Genomic DNA, 22,285 nt, shown 5'->3' on the forward strand with positions numbered 1-22,285 from the left:
CCACAAGATAAAGAACTTGCTAAAAGTTTAGCACAGATTCAAGAAAATTTTCACCATTTGCAAAAACACAAAACTGGCAAAAAAATGTGGTAATCCTTAGAGGAGAGGTTAATATCTGGTATAGTGTGATACCAATTTAGAGGCCATGGGAGAGTGTAGGATAGCTTTGAAGTTTTATTCCTTGGTGAACCCAGAGACTATAACATCCTGGAGTGTTGGGGAAGATGTGAGTTTCCCCACAGGGGGAGATAAGGAGATATCAAGGTGAGGGCAGTTTTAGGGCAGATAATCATGCCCTGTATTGTGTCAAAAGAGTGGATGGTATTATTCCTTTACATGTCGACATGGAATGATTACACACAGGCATAGATTCGCAGTGAATTTCCGCATTTTGCCATTGGTGAATTGTTTCTCAAAACTTCCGTGAAAATTCACAGTGGAAAAAAGACACGGGCAACAAAATAAATCGTGCGACAAATGCGTTTTGCAAACTCATCACTAATAGGAAAGTCCTTCCACTGATCTGGGATGCACAGAAATTCCAATATATTTAAAACAAGACTAACCCTCTTTACTAAAATTTCCTATAAAATGGTAGACAAAAGCTAAAAAGTTTGTATTGTATGTTCTGGGAGCTACAGATCATGAGCCTTTTTAAATATAAGGAAGAAGATCATAAAGAAAAGCCTTTTTTTTATTTTTTATTCTTTTTGCCTTTTTTGTTCTCCCAATTTGTATTTACCTATATTTAATATAAACTCATCTGAAAACAAATGAAATTCATGAGATGGGCATAATTTGTGATGCTTCATATCATTCTCTGAATCTGTAATATGTTATGAATACAAATCGCACTATGGACAGTATGTAGTTCATTTAAAATTCTCATAAGAACTAACACGTTTATAGAGATGTGCAGAAGCGGTTTCAAAATTCCAGAAATCACAGATGCTAATAAAACAGGTATAGTCACATACAGCAGGATATCTAGCTGTAATATCAGGTTCCTAGTTTTATTAGATTTTAGAACATGACAAAAATGAAATATATAGAAAATACTTTAGAGCCTGTACTTGCACTTTTCTAATTAACCCATCAAACTGAATTTGTTTAGGTATCTGAATATACTATAAATGTAAAACCATTTAGGGGCAAATTAATCAAAGTTCAGATCTAGAAATGCTGCAGGATTGACTTTACCTTAATACCATAGTTTAAATTAAATAATACAAATATCTAACCTTTTTAAATTACAGTGCAGTGTTTTGATGGTCAGTAATTCCTGTTAAATGAACTATACTGCATCAGGCATAGGAGCTCAAAAGCATGCCTGTATAGGATTACTATACAGGTATGGGACCTGTTGTCCAAAATGCTCAGGACCTGGGGTTTTCTGGATAAAGGGTCCTTCCTTCCGTAATTTGAAGTCTTCTAAAAAATAATTTAAACATTAAATAAGCCCAATAGAATTACTCCTTGTTGGATGCAAAACAATCCTATCTTAGTTGTGATCAAATACAAGGTACTGGTTCATTATTATAAGAAAAACATTCTTAAAAATCTAAATTAAAATCTAGATTAAAATTGAGTCTATGAGAGATGACCTTCCCACAATTTGGAAATTTCTGGATAACCGGTTTCTGAATAGGGAGTCCCCATACCTGTACACATATTTGCGAACAGTACAATGTAAAATAAGTGCATGCCTTAAAATAATGTTATAGCTTTTAGTTTAAAGCAGACAATATATTACACAGATGTGTATTTTGCTATATTTTGTTGTATTTTGCCAATCATTTTAAAACTTTTCTGAATGGCTTAATATTTATAGATCAATAAACTCAACTTATACTTTAAAAGTATTTTAAGACTTATGAATTATTTAAGTATGTTTTCTTTTCTCTAAATATAACCAACAATTCTAACTAGCCGTGAACATACACTGAATAGTGAAGAGCGAATTTGTCATTTTGCTTCGCCGGAAAATTCATGAAACTGTTAAAAATAATAAATCACAAAAAGGAAAAAACCTTTTTTGATATGCGCAACTTTTTTTTTTACGCGCTGTGATTTCTTTTCTAAAAATCCATGTCTGATAAAAATTTCGCTCATCACTATACTGAATGAGAAATTGAGCTCTCCCCTCTACCCACATTTTAAAAATATGTTATTAGTAATATTAATAAAGTGCCAACATATTGAACATGCAGATTTACAAACAAAGTAACCAATCAGTCATACAAGAGGTATAAGGGGCCCTGCCCACAAAAGCTTACAATCTAAAAGATCAGATTCCTATGTGATCATATAAACATTTAAATTTAGGATATCACTATGTACTGTAGGGTCCTGGCTACTTTCTCTACAGATATTACAAACAGTTTAAGCAGAACAATTTGACAATACTTTACCAATTCTCTAAAGCGGTTACTTTATGCACAAGCCAGAGAATAAATGGATTAATAAAAGTCAGTAATAGGAAAAAATTCAAAATGTGAAAATGTATGCCTTTGAGCAAACAAAGTTTCCTTTATGTGAATTTAATATAGCTTTTACGAACCCTGAAACCATTTAGCAACCACTTCAGACAGAGTAAAGAAGATTGCGAATTGTATAGATTGCATCAGTGCGCAGTGTATGTAATAAAACTAGTGATGAGCGAATCTGTCCTGTTTCGATTTGCTGAAAAATATGGGAATCTTTGAAAAGATTCGCAAAACAGCGAAAAATTTGTGAAACACTGAAAATGAGGTGAAACAATGAAAATGATGCACGTCAAAAAAAATTGTTGCATACGGCAAAAAATTACGCTCTAAGATATTTTGACACGTGACAATTTTTTAGCCACGGAGCAGCGCATTTTTGCACCCATTTTTCAAAAAAATTCCCAAATGCTGAACCATAGAAATTACCAACTTTTGTTACATTCCCTTGAAAGTCTGCAATCTATGACAAGTAGTTTAAAAGTGTAACGCCATTTTCAATAAGGAAAAAAAGCTCTAGAATACCAATTAAGTATCATTAGTAATGAGTGAATCTGTCCTGTTTCGCAGAAAAATTTGCGAATCTTTGTAAAGATTTGTGAAATGGTGAAAAATTTGCAAAAAAATTATCACACGCGTCATTTTTTTGACACGGCCGACAAATTTGACACTCAGCAAATTTTCCTGCGGTACATTTTGTCGCCTGTTTCACAAAAAAAATCCGCCAATTGTGAAACACGGAAATTTGCCGTAAATCCATGGCTGACGAATTATTTCGCCCATCACTATTCATCTTAGTGCCTGGGCTAGAAGGGAATACAAAGGAGGGGTGAATACTAATCTTCCCTCGAAAGATTTCAGGTCAGCTAATCAAATATTATTGAACATGTTGTATTTTCTCATACCTGGTTTTCTTTCCTTTTGAAACGCATATTTTAGCAGGTCAGTTGCACTGGAATATTCAATGTATCGTTTTGATTTTAAGTCTTCAAACCATTCACCAGTTTTCAATTTTAAACATCCAGGATCTCTTATAGACTTTTTCATTTTTCTAAAATATAAAAATCAAATGGTTAGAACCAAATGTATGTTTGGGATTAACTTTATTTTCCTAAAATATAAAATTAACTTGTAAAAATATTTGAAACAACTATACCAAACAATGATACACTCCTAGACATGGAGATTTAAATAGATTTTTTTTAAAACATTTTACTAATGATGAGAGGAACTGCCCATTTAGGGAAAAATTGTGAAACTGCAGAAAAACAATTGAATGTGTTTTTTCTCAAGAATTTTCTTAGTCAGTAAGTGTTTTTTCTCATGCCAAGTGCACTAAAGGCATTTTTCCTACGGGCAAAAACTTTTTTCCCCCTCAGCAAAACAAAATGCATGGTAAAATTCTTGTGCAATTCTTGTAAAATTTCTGCCAAATCCATACCAGACAAAAATGTGCTCATCCTTAATTATCAAGAAGGGATTTATTGGATAGTAGAGAGAAACCCAATAATGCCTACGGCTTTAAAATTTGTTCTACAAAGTTCACATGGCAAAATGGGGTTCTCCCCAAATGCAAGAACACCTTAATCCATGTTAAAAGAGTATATAATCTAAAAAATAATTATAATTTTAAAATGTTTCATTAAAGCCAGTAAGTTACTATAAAAGCTGAGATACACAATGTCATTTGTGTTTTATCCAAAATATTACATTTTTTTAATAAAAGGAAGGACTCATTACATTGTCATCTAGAGTCCATTAATGGCATATTCGTTGTACTGCCCTGTAGAGTACCACAAATGGCATATGATCCTTGTTTGTCCTCACTAATCCCATTATATTCAGCAGAGTTTATCTGTTATCTTTTATTTAAACATATGCTTTATGTCATTCAACTTTACTGGCTGCCCCCAGTACTGCAAAGCAGCTTATTTACATGACCTGCAGCAGTGTTCCAGAAGTAATCATACCGTTTTTACCATTGCAGGCTAAGGCTAATGTAACACAACCAACGAACAAGGATGGAAGCGGAGCACTGGACTGCTTCTTAATAAAAACACATTTTTTATTTCCATCTTAAAAATCATGACAGAGTTCACCCCAAATAGCTTAATGTGTTTCATGGCTACACGCCATGCTCTACTTGGGATGCCTTTCAGGAACAGGCAATGCAATTTGTGGGATAGATTTGCCCAAAGGAGCTATGATACTGAAGTGTTTAAAATGGCTTATGAAGGGCTGTCAATAGGTCGGATTTATTGTCTTCAACAAAGGGTATTAAAGATCGTTAGCTGAGCTTTAGAAGCAAACCCAAGTTTTGTACCAAGTTTTGACACGGGGTTTATGACATACAGAGAAGTGTATGTAAACATTGGGGAATTTTATTGCAGGTTCCGGTGCTACATAGTATTTTGGATAAAAGGCCCCTCTTTGCCTTTAGGAGTGCTCCCCTGTATGGACTAATGTAACACAAGGCATTGCATCAGCTTCTCTCTGCGGGCAGAGAAATGATGATACACTCTGCTCCACCTTGTCTCTTAGGCGTTTACTTTTGTTGTTACGTACAGTATGATAGTACTTTTGGCTGTCAACAGTGTTGGACTGGCCCACCAGGATACCAGGAAAACTCCCAGTGGGCCCTCCTGCTCCTCAATATTTGGGCTGTTTCATGGTCATTCCCTATTTCTGAATGAGAAGAAAGAGGAGAAATAGATGGAAAAATAGATGCTAGCATGTAAATAAGAGAGACTGGAAGAATAAAGAGGCTGGGAATGGAAAGGAGGACAAATAGTTTGGAGAGTGGGCCTATGGTCTAAGGTTTTCTGGTGGACCCCTGAGCTTCCAGTCAGACACTGGCTGTCAACCAGGGATGACAAAAAATATTCTCAATATAAATTCAAAATTATGGGGCCCATTCATTAACGTAAGATTGCATATGAATGCGAAAAAATGTGTATTTTTTCTAATTTTTAGAACTTTTTGTACGGACCATGATATTTTTGTGAAATTACTCAACTTTTTCATGGTTTGCGTTAAATTCCGCAATAAAATTGTATTTGCCGCAATGACTACGAATATTTCAGAATTCATTCAAGCTTTGGTATTGTGACTTTCTTTTGGCCAGGTTGGAGCTGCAGAGTGCCATTGAGTCCTTCGGATATAAAAATTTTGTAACTTTCAGATCGCAACCACAATATTTTCATATGACCATGACACAAATTTTCGCCCAATTTATGCACATCAGAAATTGTGGTTGCTCCGAATTTTTTCCAAACATACTTTTAACAATCCAAAATTTGTGCTTTTTGTATTAGCCTAAACCAGTGCTGTCCAACTGGCGGCCCGCGGGCCGCATGCGGCCCGTGACCCCCCTCTGTATGGCCCCCCACCTGTTTGGCAGCTTTGATGGCTTACTCTTGTGTAAACTTTAAATGGTATCAGTACTGAGATTAACTGAGCCCCCCTGCATGGTTCTCACCTTAGATTCAGGCTGTAATCAGGCTGTATTGTTTAAATATGTAATCCCCTGTGCTGTTCACACCTTTTAATCTCTGCATTGTCCACCCCCTGCAGTGTTCACACCTCAGGCTCAGGCTGTAATCACCCCCATTGTTCCCCTGTTCACACCTCAGGAGCAGTAGAAACCCACAAATAATCCCTGCATACTACAAAAAGAACATATACTGAGGTGGTACTGCAATTAAAAAGTTTTTTAATATATAGTTATTGTGCAGACTGTAGGAGCAGTGCCAGCATTATGTCACTGTAGGCTGCCTGTGTGTGCCATACACATAGGCAGCATAGGGCAAGCAGAGTATGGCACACACAGGCAGGGTAGGGAAGGCAGAGTATGGCACACACAGGCAGCATAGTGAAGGCAGAGTATGGCACACACAGGCAGGGTAGGGAAGGCAGAGTATGGCACACACAGGCAGGGTAGGAAAGGCAGAGTATGGTACACACAGGCAGAGTAGGGCAGGCAGAGTATGGCACACACAGGCCAAGTTTGGCACAAACCAGCCAAGAAGGGCACACACAGTGAAAGTATGGCACACGCAGGCAGGGTAGGGAAGGCAGAGTATGGTACACACAGGCAGAGTAGGGCAGGCAGAGTATGGCACAAACAGGCCAAGTTTGGCACAAACCAGCCAAGAATGGCACACACAGTGAAAGTATGGCACGCAGGCAGGGTAGGGCAGGCAGAGTAAGACACACAGGCAGGGTAGGGCAGGCAGAGTATGGCAGGTTTTTGCTGTACTACAACCATTAATATGGGTATGGTCATGTGATAACATGGGTGTGGTTTCAAGTGGGTGCGGTTTCAAAAAGGGGAGTGGTCAAAACTGGCTTCCATTATCGGCCCTCCTCCACGTAGGTCGGAAAAATTCCGGCCCTCGGTACAACAGAAGTTGGACAGCACTGGCCTAAACTTTTGGTTTGTATTTGTGGAAATACATTTGACATTATATGGCTGAAGGGCAACAGGTAAAGGAAACATCTCAATAAAAGCCCAATTAAATTTTTCTGCTGAACACATATACAGGTACTACTTATTAGAAATATAAAGAAAAAAGAATAATACCCGTTTTTAATATGCAATAGTTTAATACTTATTTGCTTGACTATATTATACAGTATAAAAAGCCTAATAAATGCTGGCAGTACAACAGTCTGCTTAATAATAAAACACCTTGTCAGGAATCTGTTTCTAAATATCACTTTTGATGTGCATGGCAAATAAGCTAAAAAGGTGAATTTTATAGATTATTCTTTCAGTGTTTTAAACTTTCATTGGGATGTAATATTTGTGAAGTTTGAATGGTCTTCTGAGATCTCTGATTGCTTTAAAACTAGATATAATAGTGCTTGGTCACGTACTAGCCAATATGCTTAAAACAGTGCTAGGAAATATCTCTCTCTCCATAAATGTAACCAACACACTGTTTTCTTTACAAAATATTTTTGTATCCAAACTTTTAGCCACTGTGCACTGTAATTTTTATGTGCAGAAATGTTTCATGTTAAAACTCTAATTTAATTATATCCAGTTAATAGCTCTTAAAAAGCCAGAACAACTAGGAAATAGTACCCTGAAATCATTAAACAACATGTGTTAGGGGCAGATTTATCAACATTCAAAAGGGTGTTTTCACTAGGGACGCACCGAATCCAGGATTCAGCCAAATCAACAGTCCAGGCTGCAACTAAATCCTAAAAATCACGTGACTTTTTGTCATGTAATGAAAATTTTTCACCACGCCCTGCGAGCTTTAACCCTTCCAAAACCTAATAAGATTCAGTTTCATGCATCCCTAGTTTTTACCTTTATTCACATTCTTGTGACAGAAATCCAAAATGCTAATTTTCGAGATTTAATAAAAACTATAAACCCAGACATTCAAATGAAAAAGTTGAAAAATTGTGAGGGTTTTTTTTTTTTAACTTGAAAATTTGAGTTTTGATAAAGAGGCTTAGAGTCTAAAGTTTTGAAAACTAAACACCACTCCTTTTTTAAAGAAAAACGGTTACATATTTATGTTTATGCGTGTATGTATTATTGCCTGTGGATTTTGCCTTCAGAAAAGTGCACTGGCACAATTTATCACTTATTTAATGCACCCTAGGTTTTCTTACATGCAGAGTTATTAAATGATGTATAGGTGAGCTTCTGGAACTCAGAAATGGAAAGGCTATTAACTCAAGTCATGTATGACCATTACAAAGTAGAAAACGGATAAAAATCAGCTTTGACTTAAAAACGTCTGCTTAGTCTTGGTCAGGCCACATTTATTTATTTATGAAATACTTTTGGCAGGCTCCTACTTATATAAAATGTTTTTATAAACAAAAGATAATGGATATAATAATAGAAATCAGGTTATTCAGAAATTTGAAATTATGTTATAAAAATTGAACAAAATAAAACTTGGCCTCTATCTTATTGGGAATATATTTTTAACATAAAAATAAATCATTTTTGTAAAGCCTGATCAAAAGGTAAAATAGCAGAGGGATCCGTAAAGCTTATAAATTATTAGTAGCAGCAGTATTTTTAATATATTCTAGAAAGCAACTAAAGCCTATATGATGGTTTTAAAGGAACCATGGCCAATTGTTCATCAATGCAATACATTGTAATGCATTAAATACAATAACCTAATAAGTGCCAATATGCTAGAACTGTAATTTTTCTAATGCAATTTTCATTGGTAATTAGACTAATTAGTTGCGATCTGTATTTAGCAGTTTAGTGTAATTATAAATTGCCTTTTCATCTTGGATGCAGGATAAAATAAAATTAAAATAAAGGGTATATGAAATCTGTGTGCCACAAAAAGCTTCTAAAATGTTTTTTTTTCCTTTTACAAAAAAGAATTCTATATGAAACATTTATTGAAAAGGACATTGTTGGTTTTGAATAAATCAGTCAGGATCAGACAATGAGAGCATGATATTAAATTAGAATGATGAGATTCATATTCATTTGTGACAGCTGAGCCTGTTCTATTCATTAGTTCTAGAGAAGCATAATAATGGCAATAGAATTTAACATCAGAATCTGGCCATGGTTAAAGAATTTGATAAAGCAATAAATAAATAAATGATAATTTTGATGAATGATGAAAAAAATGAAAGGGCATGAAAAAAACTTGAGATACAGATATTTAGAAAACTTGATTATATAATTTATTCCATAGTTACATACCCATGCTGCTACAAAGTTCTGTTTCTTTAATCAATAGGGCCTCTGGTGCACTGCTCGTTTTTATGGAAAAAAGAACATCCACTATCTGTCTATAATTTCCTCTAATGTATATTAACAGAGTAATCATGTCCCCTCGCAAGTGCCTCTTTTCCATAGAAAACAACCCCAACTTTGACAGTCTAACCTCATAGTTTACATCTTCCATCCCCTTTACCAGTTTAGTTGCACTCTGGACTCTCTCCAACTTATTAATATCCTTCTTAAGGACTGGAGCCCAAAACTGCACTGCTGTTAGGCTTTGCTGGGGTTGTGTTCCCTGTTCTGGCTCCTTATCTTGTTTCCTTCGTCTTGCTTCCTTGCTCCTAAGTCGTGCGTCCTTGCTCCTATGCTACTGTCCTTGCTCCTTGTTCCTGTCTTTGTTCTTTGCTTCACCTGTCCTGTCAACTCCACGCCCGCTCCATCCCATCCTGTCCTGTCTTGTCAAGTCTACATCCACTCCATTGTGTCCTGTCAAGTCTATTCCTGCACCATGCCATCCTGTCTGGTCCAGTCTACACCCACTCCGTCCTGTCCTGTCAAGTCTACGCCCGCTCCATCCCATCCTGTCTGGTCCAGTCTATGCCTGCTCTGTCCCATTCTGTTTGGTCCTGTCCAGTCTACGCCGGCTCCGTCCCGTCCTGTTTAGTCTATGCCGGCTCTGTCCTATAACAGTCCCCGTCTCAAGGACTCGCCTTCCCATCTCCCACTCATAACAACTGCATACTCAAGGCGAGGCCTTACCAGGGACCTATAAAGAGGCAAAATGATATTTTCATCCCTTGAGTTAATGCCCTTTTTATGCAAAACAGCACTTTAATTAGCTTTAGTAGCAACAGGATGAGATGGAATTAGACAACTTGTTATCTGCAAAAATACACAGATCCTTCTCAATTAAAGATACCCCCAAAACACTACCATTTAGTGTATAACTTGCATTTATATTATTTCTACAAAAGTGCATAACTTTAAATAAAATGCAATTAAAATTAGTCTTGCAAGATGTGTTATGCATAAAACTATGCTGGCACAAACTCATAGTATTGTGTTCCAAATTATTATAATCTTATGGTTTGTTGAATTTCAGTATTATGAACCTAAATTTATGAAAGGCCAATATAAAAGGCCTTATATATTAGAAAGAGTTTTTCTTTGTAACTTGTTCTAATCAAGGATGTAGAAGAATGCCTAGTGGAGACATGACACATGCCTATTACAAAATGTAATAAAAAGCACCAAGTTAACTCAGGAACAGTAAAATGTAGCAACCATTTTTTTGCAAATGTTAACTGTTGAAAGGCATTTTAAATCTTTTAAATATGAATCCCTATTTTCAGTAAGATTAGAGTTTAATTGAACTGAACTTTTTTGACTGCTGCTAATTTTCCATGGTTCACCAATGGCGAAATGGAGAATTTTGCTGCAAATCCATGCCAACAAAAATGTGCTAATCACTATTAATAGGTGCACATTCCCTTGACCCATGTATTACTAGTTGGTCTATGACCAATTCAAACATTGGACACTTAAAAAGCGTAATGCAACCTGGCAGAAAGGTACCAGCCTAATAAAAAAAATAACCAGAAGCAAAATCTAAGAACTAACATTTGGTGTTTAAACTTTACAAGCATAGCTTGAAACAAAAAAACTTTTGAGAATGTATGTATATGGAAATGGATTACTAGCAAAACATGAGGCCAGCTAAAGTGAATTAATCAGTCACATTTTTGTGTGTTTATAGCAGTTTTATTTGAAAGGACAAGTAATATAAATAAATATATATATATATATATATATATATATATATATATATATATATATTGTAATGCTAGGATGTTAATTTACATGCATTTAGATCGATGGAAATAAAAAAATAATATATGTAACATGAGAAATAGAATTGTTTACAGATAAAAACTAAGACAGAAAAGGCTGCAAGAGACGTTGTACCTATCTTTTGCTAAAAATGATAGTTCATTACCCATTATGGCCCTATCAGAAAAGCCACAAAAAATATGATGGCAAGCATATAACAATTTTAGTGTTATTTCAGGCATATTTGAAGTTTAGGTTGTGCAATAAACACTAATTAATAGTTAACATGATAGGTTAGTAAATAAGTAATTAGTAGCAATTTATTAATTTATGAATAAGGTTGTCATTTTCATGTTATTATCAATGGATTAACAAATACATTTATACGTATCATTCCCTAATGGACTCATTAATGTTTACTTGTCATGTTACAAATGTGACATTGCATCTCATCATGTTCTATATGATTTATGGTGCTAATTTATATTACTAAAGTTTTGGGCTGTTAAAAGAAAAAATCAATCTTGGCATGATTTGAAGATAGTTTGGGTGCTAGACTTAGAATGAAAGAGCAAGAAACAGCTTACATATGCAGACATTGTCAATATGTGAGAAGTGATTGAGATAAGTAATTACAATATAGTAAACTTCCTGTAGCGTTGTTTCTAGCGCTGATCACTCTCCTTATTTATAGTAAGGTAATGAAAGAATGAGAGAAATGTAGTGGTAGGCAGCACAGTCATAGCACACCTGGTACTGACCAGCTTAGAAAAAGCAGTATTTCACTCCACCAATGAGTAGTGTCGAGTTAAAATTCCAAATGAAAAAGCTGCCCAAGTGTAGGGACTACAGATGGCAAGAGACTTACTATTTTCTCACTGAGATGCTTCCAATGGAATGGATATATTTCATTAAAGAAAATCAATACCCCCAGAAAAAATACTTAACAGCGTGCAACAAATGCATTTTGCGGATTTTTTCAAAGTTTCTTGGCGTTTCGCAAATTTTATGACAGATTCGCTCATCACTAAAAGTCTCTTCACCCACCTTCAAAGTAAGTCGACAGTGTATGCAAAGTGGCAAGACCCCCCCCCCCAAAGTTTCCAAACATACCAGATAGATTTATAAATTGAAATTTCAAAACATTGCTGGCTGGTTTTGCAAAGTTTTTACTTGCAGGGACCACAGAGAAATAGCTATGTACATGTTCTTTATAATAATTAAAGCTGATCATGTAAAAAATTGGGGACAACCAGTATGCAATTAAGGCAACCCAGCAATGTACATTTTTTTTAGAGAAGCTTTAGTGTATAAAATACTTAAATATGTAAGCTTAAAAAAACAAAAAAAACAGATTGTTCTTCATGGTGCATTTTCAGGATTAAATTTAAAAAGTATTACTGAGCCATTAAACAGTCTAAACCAGTGCAACTAAAAAAAAACCTTCAAATGCTCTTTCTTACACAAAAAGTACATTTAGTTCTGTTTATCAAGAAATTCCACAGTGCAGGTGGTCATTGTGGCACAGTAAAATCATCTGTCATTGTCAGCCTTAATGATGAGCCAAATTGACTTCACATTGGTTGCTGTCCTTCATCCACCTGTGAAAGCTTATCCACATTAACAATGCTTAACCCTCTAAGCTTCATGTCAACCCAATCATAATATCAATCTGCATCCTAAATAAAGCTATATTTACATATTTTGTTTTGCATGATTTTCTTTATAAATGCTGTTATTCTTTAATACTGCACTGAATACACAAGCAGTCTACCTAGTTATTATTCACTATTCATTATGCTTCAGATGATTTCAACTTGGGCCAAGTTGACAGCTTAAATCTGCCCATGTATGGCAACTGTAGGGCCTGTATTTAGAGCCCAAAAAGGGAAAGGATTTTGTTTGGTTTTGTTTATTCAACTTCAACTTTGGAACTCTGTGTTTTCAAAATTGTACAATTTACTTTTAATGAACTATTAGATTCTGTTTACATGTTGACATATACATCACTCCCAATTCCCAATAACAGCTTGCCTGGGTGCTGGTAAAGCAAAATCCACTGAAACACCGCTGCCCTGAGAAAGATCACAGTTTGTAATGACAACTTTTCAAAGTTTTAAAAAAAATCACTTTGACAGTCATTGCTAAGTGCAGTAAATATAGACAATGTGCTTGTAATGCACAAAGTTCTTGGTCAAGGACATTATTAATATTAAGCACAAGTTCTCACTAGTGATGAGTGAATCTTTTCCGTTTCACTTTGCCGGAAAATTTGCGGTGAAAAATTTGTAAAACGCGGGCGCCACTCAGTCTTTTTTGACACGTCTTTTGTTTATGCAACTGGGAATTTTTGCTGCAAAAAAGTTCACAGAACTTTCGTGAAACAATTCGCCGATGCCAAAATGCAGAAATTCACTATGAATTCATGCCTTGCTAAAAAATGTGCCCATCACCAGCCATGACAGTTGCTTATGATAAATACCTCTGCAAGGGTTATATCCTAACACTCATCTACACAGATGAAGCTTCTATAAAGCAGACAATTCGACTTGTGCAGAGAACAAATGTCTCCTCATAACTTTTCTAATATTAACAACTTTGTCTTTAAATAGTGATGAGCAAGTCTATCCCATTTTGCTTCGCCAAAATATTTGCAAAACTACTGAAAAATTTGCCAGACGAAAAAAATTGGGGATACGCAGCTATTACATGACTACTGCCACTTTTTCCTCAAACTTTTGTTGTGATGAAATGTGAAATTTTGCAGTGAATCCATGCCTGGTAAAAATATTTACTCATCAGTTTATTTAAAGAGTTGCTAAATATGTATGAATGTATATGAATATGCTATATTAATCAAGAATAATAATGATGATCAGCATGTTTATTTATTATACAAACATCATATGGCCATTGGTGGGATTTGCTTCCATTAAGGTTCAGGTTCTTGGGTACAGTCTCCTGATGGGCCATTGGTTTCAATATTTCCATATATCGCTAGACTAGTGCTCTGTTGCACTGGTTTTAGGTCTACTCTGAGATGTCTTCTGTTTATCTTCTAGCACTTTCCTCATGGCATTACTATATCATAAAACCTGGGGTCATCCCTGGCTTTTTGTACAGCTGCTGGCTGCGAGTTCTGCATTGTCATTATCCTTACTCTGGCGCCCCTCTTTTATAGGTTTAAACGTTTGGCCATAACTGCATCTTTCTTGTTTCTGGTGAGCAGACATTTAGTGGAACGTTTGTTTTGAACACAGATGATAAAGCTTGTGAATTGGTGAAGCCATGCCATTAGACTGGGGATAAACTCACTGTTCAAACCCAGTATAGAGTCCCATGCTTCAGTAAACATAATTATATGACTGTCAAATAGCCACTGCCATGGCCAGAAAAAAAAAAAACTATGAAAGCTAGCCTTAAGTCATGCAATAGCTGACTTTGCTTCTTTTCTGACAATTGGGGAAAACTAGGATATTTTTGAGAAATCATCTATGACAAGCAGATATGAATATCCACGTGGTTTAAATATATCTATAGTCAGCTTTTGTCCATGGCATACTGGGTAGCTTGTTCCTTCTTATTTCTGGGCAGCATTTTGTGACATATGGTGCAGGTGCTGTTATTTGGCCAGTATATTAACATTCTGTGTTTTTAATCTATAAATTCCTTGGTGTGCAACATGCTGTCTTTTTATGTGGCCTGTAGTTTTTAGGAATGCTAAATTTGTCGCCTATCACCAAGCAATCTTTAACACTAATTTCATGTATCATAAGCCAGTAGGATGGCAATTGTTTGTCAACTGACCTTTTTCCAGTTTAGCCAGCCATTGCTGTACAGGTTAGTGGCAACAGGTCAGCATCTGATTGAGCTGCTTCTATCAGTTCTTGCAGAAAGTGGTTTTGGAGATCAATAGTAATGTGTCTGGTATCAGCAGATCATTTTCAGAAGTCTAAACTACATAAAAGTAGTATTTTTATAGCTGGAGTAGCATACTTTTATAGGTCTGTCTTACACATTGCCTAGGTAGTTGAGAGTATCAAGAACGTGTTCTGACTTCCCTGTGATTTTCTAAACAAAACAACATAGTTTTCCACCTATAAGATATAAAAACAAGTCCAGAATCTTCCTCTAGTAAAATCAATATTTTAGGGCTTTGTTAGTCACACTCTGAGAAAGAACATGCTTTCTTTGCTTTTATAAAGCCCAATCTTATTAACAACAACAAAAAAAGTGCATCAAGGATACCTGTAAGGCTCTATGCATGAAATCACAGCATGATTTATTACACATCATACAGAATTATACGGCTAACTAAGCCTGCACAGGGCAGAACTAATTTATCAAAAGGCCATGGGCTAATGCAATAGCTTTTTATGCATCCCTTCAGCTTTCTAAACAAAGCTTAGATTTTGTTTTCATGAAGAAACAAGCTGAGAGGGCATTGTTAATGTAGCACTGTATAGGAAGCAGACTTATCTGCAAATTCTAAAAGCTGTTTGCAGGTAACATTTAACTGAATTGAATGCACAACAATAAGCAATTGAACATACATTAAGTATAGAGGTTTAGAACAATATTGTTACATGTTTAGAACAATATTTATATGGCAAATATGGTGGTTGATATCCTGTGACATCCTTACATTATTAACATTGAATCATTTTATCTCATAAATATAATCTAAACCATGGGTCTCACTGACAACACAAGTGCTAAAATGGACATATTTTCACTGATAAATTACATAGGTGCAAAGTACAAGGTGCTATGGACACAAGAAATCTCTCATATTAACACCTTCTGTAAAGAAGTTGCAGTCACAGTCACAGTACCTAGTGAATGGTATGCTAATGTTGACTATTATCTAATAAGTTTTGTAAACTCTAATGGCAAATTTATGAACAAAGATATCCAAAATATATTTAGATGAAGCAGAAACCTTACAGACAAATAAGGAAGACAAAATCCAAATTAGAACATAATGCTAGAGCACATTCTGATCTCAAAGCTAGAGTAATTGTATTACTTATCAAAAATACATTAAAACTTTAGCTAACAGTATGTGTAGCTAGCTATGATACAGGTTAATATTTCTGTATTATATAAGGACACATGTTTATTTAATGAACAATGTTTTAATGCATGAATAGATTTAGACAATTATGCCACATGCTGCTAAGATTCGATAGACGTACATCCCAACATAATGCATAGGACACTGATTAGATTGCTGTTTTTACCTAGTTCCTAACGGTATTACTTGATTAAGCAAACATATTTCTGTTTATTTTTAATCCAGCAATTTGGGAATATGGAGTTGTTTGCTTAGGTACAATTTAAAGATAAGAGAGAAATACTAATGAATGTTAAAAAATGTATATACAGGTATGGGATCCCTTATCCGGAAACCAGTTATCCAGAAAGCTCCGAATTACGGAAAGCCCATCCCCCATAGACTCCATTTTAATCAAATAATATAGAATTTAAAAACGGATTTCCTTTTTCTCTGTAATAATAAAACAGTACCTTGTAATTGATCCCAACTAAGATATAAATAATCCTTATAGGATGCAAAACAATCCTATGGGGTTTAAATAATGTTTTATTGATTTTTTAGTAGATTTAAGGTATGGAGATCCAAATTATGGAAAGACCCCTTATCCGGAATACCCTTGGTCCCGAGCATTCTGGATAATGGGTCCTATACCTGTATAAGGTTCCTCCAGTCTACTATACATAAGCTGTACCTTGAATCAGAAAGGTAACTCAACACTGGTAAAAACATCTTTCGCTCATATAAACATGGCAAATCATTTATTAAATACATGAGCAACAAATCATACTTCTCTAAATTCTTTAAAAATATTAGTTCATCTATAGTCCATAGGGTGGGGACAGATGTGTACACAGTTGTTTTGAATGTCTGCCTACACAAAAAATGGGTCAGATTTACTAAAAGTCTAAATTTTCTCATTTTTATTTTTTAAGTAACCACAAAAAAACTCTTTTCCACCAATGGTCATTTATCAAAAAAATCAGACTTGAAAAAGTAAAAACAAAAATAGTTGTGGAACAGTGGCAAAATTTTTTTTTGACTTGTAGCACGATAACCACAACTTTTTCGCATTGTCACACAAAAGCCAGCAGGAAAAACTGAAAATAAAATGTAAAATTTCGAAGCAAAGATTGCCCTCTTTGCACTAGAGGAGCTGAATTTTCCAAAAAACAGAAGTTACCAGGAGTGCCTTTTTGCAACCCCAGATAACTCAGGGGGCACTGCCGTCTGTGGCGAGTTTCTCGACTCGCCTCATGGCAACAGCGCCCCTGATTATGTCAGATAAAAATCAAGTTTATTCTTTGAACAGCAATCCTACCAATAGTGTGTTTATCACAAATGAGTAATTAGCCCTTGATATTTTCTGAAATATGAGATTTTCTAATAGAATAACATTTTATACTTTATAAATGTACCAATGGCAACTGCACATGCCAAAAGTTCCAAGTTAATTTAAAGATTTAAACCTGCTCTTGGTAGATTGCTATTAATCTGGACCTTTTTCATAATTAATATAAAATGTGTGTATATATTATCTTAAATTATATACAAACACACACACTTTATACAAAGTGTGAAAGGTTCTGGATGAATGGCAGTCTACCAAAAGCAGGTTTAAATCTTTAATACAACTCCTAGAGATGCACATAATTACTTTATCTCAGAGCCATCTGGAACATTCTCATGTTTTCTCACGTGGGACTTTACCAATGACAGCTATATGCATGCATAAATATGTTGAACAAATGTACACATACAACTTTCCAGATATTTGCACACTTGCCTCATTACTGGAGTTATACAAGTCATCCCAAAGATTTATGTTTATAGCAGTGGGTGCAGTAGAATAAATAGCTTTTGAAAAAATATAATTTACATTGTTTCACATTTCATAATATTGCAATCATGAATTTCCCTCCATTTCTGCTCATAACTGGAAAAAGTAAAGAATTTGGTGTTCATTACATCACATCACACACTTAGGAATAGACTCATAACTGCAATTTGTATTAGGGCATCCAACAAATAGTTCTCAGATATATAATTGAAATTTGTGAGTATTTATTATTTGTTTTATTTCATTTATGCTATCAAATCCATTTGAGGAGTAATTTCTTTAACCAATGGTTACTGTTTCATTCCCCATTTTAACATGTACAGACATGTTTATGAAACAAGCAAAATGGATTTTTACCTTTTTTTTCTCCAACAGTATAAAACAAGCAAATTAATGTTTACCTTTTTTACAGCACTATAAAACAGCCATGCTTTATTTGGTTCAGAGGCAAATGTGATATTATTATATTAGTGCTGCCCAACTGGTGGCCCCACTATGTGTGCCCCCACCTGTCTGGTTGCTGTGACTCCTCACCTTTATGTAAGCTTTAAATGGTATCTGTACTGAGATTTCCTGACCCCCTGCACTGTGCACTCCTTACTCTGCCTGCCCTATTCTGCCTGTGTGTGCCATACTCTGCCTGCCCTATTCTGCCTGTGTGTGCCATATTCTGCCTGCCCTATTCTGCCTGTGGGAGGTGAACCTGGCAGGAGTTTGTTCTGGGAGTTTGTTAGCATTTTAAAATTGTAATTATATGGTCCCTAAGGTGTGTAAGTATGAGCTGGGGGATGCTGTGCTATCTCCCGGGGAGGAGAAGGCATATGGATTTAAGGGTATGTCTTAATATGACATAATATAATTCTTTCATATATGAATAAAGGGTGATATCCCCTGCAGTGAGAGCCAACCATTTGTGTTGGGTTAATGTGGGTATGGTCTTAAAAGCTCTTGAAACAACATGGGTGTGGTTTGAAGTGGATGCGGTTTAAAAAGGGTGAGTGGTCAAAACTGGCTTCCATTAGCGGCCCTCCACCATGTAGGTCAGAAAAATTCCGGCCCTCGGTACCACAGAAGTTGGACAGCATGGTTATATATGACGATTAAACGCACTGGGCCATATTGATGAGTGTGTTTGTTAAGTGCATTATATACTTTTTTTGTATTTTTCACAAGACTGAATATTTTAATGTTAATCCATTTAACCCAGCTCTCCTTTATTGTATTTGCCAGAGTAAGCCAAAAGCAACTATTAAGTTATTACTTTAGCAAACCGGTCATGTGTTGGCAGAATTTGATCATTTGCCCAGTTATACTTACGACAGTTCATCCCAACCAAATGTTTTTGATAAATACCACCAGAAAGACCTATAAGGAGTGTAATGTATAAGTATAGGGTATACGTTTCTGGCTCTGTGTGGTATCTTAACCTTTTCTGATCATGACTATTAATAATGTGTCCACAGCTTCTTGATTCACACTTAAGTCAACACCTTAAAGGCTTTGGGAGAAGTATGCATGCACCGTGGATCCTGAGCAGACTGGATATGCGCTGCTCTACTGATAAGTATTTTTGGACTTGCCCTTTGTTCAAAATAGTGAATTTTACAGTTGATTTTCTTAGATTAGTTATCACAGTCAGGAAAGTGTAGTATAAAGTAACACTGTATGCAAAGGATGTAATGCTTATTGTCACCATGGCACATGCACATCTACATAATATACATGACCAGTTTGATCAGATTCCAGGATTTACTAACACATATACACACGTGAACTAAATTTACTTAAACCTAACTAAATATTCAAAGAACAATAAAAAATGAAGGTAAAAATTAGTTTTACAGTTTCTAAGGCCAATGGGCCAGTGACCTCAACAACCAGATAAACATATTCTGTTGCAGTTGAGAGACAAAATAGCAGGAACATAATAATTCCACCCATACAATGTGCTGATTGGATCGATTGGATCAACTCATCAAAGTTAAAGAGACTAAAGGAGAGATTTGTTAACATTCAGATTTTTGTGGTTTTACATTTTTTAAAACCATAACTAAACTCTTTTCCACGAACGTCAATCATTTATCAAAAAATCTGAATTGAAAAAGCCCAAATGAAAAAAAAAAAAGCCGAAAGAGAGAGAAAACCGTGACTTTTTCAGTATTGTCGTACAAAAGCCGGTGTCAAAACCACCCCAAAAACCTTTAAAACAATGGTGCATAGAAAGCTCTAAATTGTAAAAGGGACATCTGCCATTGACTTTTGTACATGATCTCAACGGGTTAGATGGTGTATTTTTGTATTCGGAATTGTTGTGGTTTTATCACATGACAAAATCATTTTTTTTCCGCAACCAAAATCAGATTTTCGGTAATAGTAAATGCCCCCAACTGTCTGTGTTAATGAACTGTGACTAGTTTAGAAAACGCAGCATTAAGGGGTACATTTATCAAAATGTGAGTTCAGAGTTTAATAAACAAAAACTCACCCATGTTCAATTCATTCATATGGGATTTTTAAAAGAATATTTATTACATGGTGAGTTCTAACTTTCACCGTTTGATAAATGCACTTCTAAAAATCCCATAGGAATAAATAGAACATGGGCGAGTTTTTGTCTATTAAATTAAAGCATGACAAAATTCTAAATTTTCACTGCTGGCGAACCCACAAATTTTACCGTAAACTGTACTAGGCGAAAAGTTAACTCAACTCTAATGCTGAACAATTATAAACCTGACTAAGAGACACTTTTATATGTATAAAATAATACACATACACAGATAACCTTTAGGTTATGGTACAAAACACAATTGTTTAAAGTGTCTTTTATTGGTCTTTCAAGAAAGCTATTTGTGATAGTTTTCTCTCTTTGCAAAGATAAAGGTGCAGTACACTGTCACTTATAAGTGTTAATGTATTTTATTTCCATCAGGAGCTTTGTTCTTTAAAGTGATGCATTAACACGTCAAAAATAAAAATCTAAAGTGTATTTCAAAGGCAAAAAAGGTAGTTAGAGCTCAATTAGAGGATTTAAGGAGTAAAATTCACTAAAAGTAAAGTATAAATGGCTATATCTCAAAAGAATATGCCATCACAATGTGCAACCTTCCCAAAACTATCAAGGCTAATGGTAATATTAAAAAGAAAAAGTAAATCAAATTAATCCCTGATGCCATTTATATCTAGGCAACACAGCACCATTTATTAAAAGAAAATTTAAACTGCTCTACGGGAAGACTGACACACGCATATATACTGTACATATTACTGTGCATAGTTCTCATCATAATGTCTGGCATGAATGGTAAATATTTTATTTAAGTTACAACACAAAATCATTCTACCATCATACCTCTACACTAAAGTATTAGTATCTGAAGTATTGTATCTGTAAATATTCTAAATTATATTTTCTGCGTTATTAAATGACTAACATTATATATAATTAATGTAATACTTTTATATGTGCAATTCTAAAGAAGAAAATACAAATATAAAATGTTATGTTATGTTATGCAGCTCAAGGGCTGCAAAATCCTTTTTCCCTCTGAAAAAGTTTGTATCAGTGTAACTAAGGTTGAATATTGAGAACTCATCTACAGTCATGGAATATGCATAAAGTTTACTTATAGACAACACTGCAGCCAGACAATAATGTACTGATGTAAAAATAAGGCCCTCCAGCTGCTGTCAGAATAAGACTGCAAATACACAGAATTCACAGAAGTGGAATAAACTAAACTGGAGCAAAAAATATTACTAGACTTAAGCAGTTGTGAAAACAACAAATTCAAATAGCCTTACTCCATTTCCTGAATACAGTGATCTTAATCTCTTTAGATTGTCATACTCAAATGCCACCTTAATACATTTGAAATACCAAATTACTCTAAACATATCGGTCACAACTCTTTTTTGGTGTTAGCATTTTGTTTGCATAAATAACACTAAATTCAGAAATATGGGACTGAAGTGGTGAAATAGCTTTACGCCAGCTTTTCAGGTTAAAAAAAATTGGGGAGTGTAAATTATAATTTTTAAAAAATGGTCAGTTTGTTATTTCATAATTTTCTGGCCTAAATTAACATATTACTCCTAGGGTAATGACAATTTCCATACCAGGTTTGTTAACCCCCCCTTGGTGTTGGTATTTAGTTACAGTTCCACATATTGGATATACTTAAGGGCACTAATAAATTCCTTTCAATCAATTACAGTCATTATTCCTCTAATATATTCTAATATGCTCTATAAAGTTTACTAAGGATTTGGATAAATCTGAATACTAATTGTGCTATTTTCTCATTTACCATACATCTAATAGCAGAGTATGTAAGCAGAACCCATTT

General features: G+C 35.0%; 1 protein-coding gene across 4 annotated transcripts in view; it reads right to left on the reverse strand.

Annotated features, from left to right (window-relative positions):
- Nucleotides 1-22,285, reverse strand: part of LOC100491589 (synaptotagmin-like protein 2) — a 65,155-nt gene that overhangs the window by 41,560 nt on the left and 1,310 nt on the right. For all 4 annotated transcript variants that reach the window (XM_012963584.3, XM_018094311.2, XM_031902841.1 and 1 more), the window contains exon 2: nucleotides 3,389-3,534. In XM_012963584.3, the coding sequence (XP_012819038.2) occupies nucleotides 3,389-3,534 (146 nt within the window). The remainder of the gene's footprint in view (nucleotides 1-3,388; nucleotides 3,535-22,285) is intronic.

The sequence above is a fragment of the Xenopus tropicalis genome, chromosome 5 (assembly GCF_000004195.4).
Source record: "Xenopus tropicalis strain Nigerian chromosome 5, UCB_Xtro_10.0, whole genome shotgun sequence".
NCBI lineage: Eukaryota > Metazoa > Chordata > Amphibia > Anura > Pipidae > Xenopus > Xenopus tropicalis.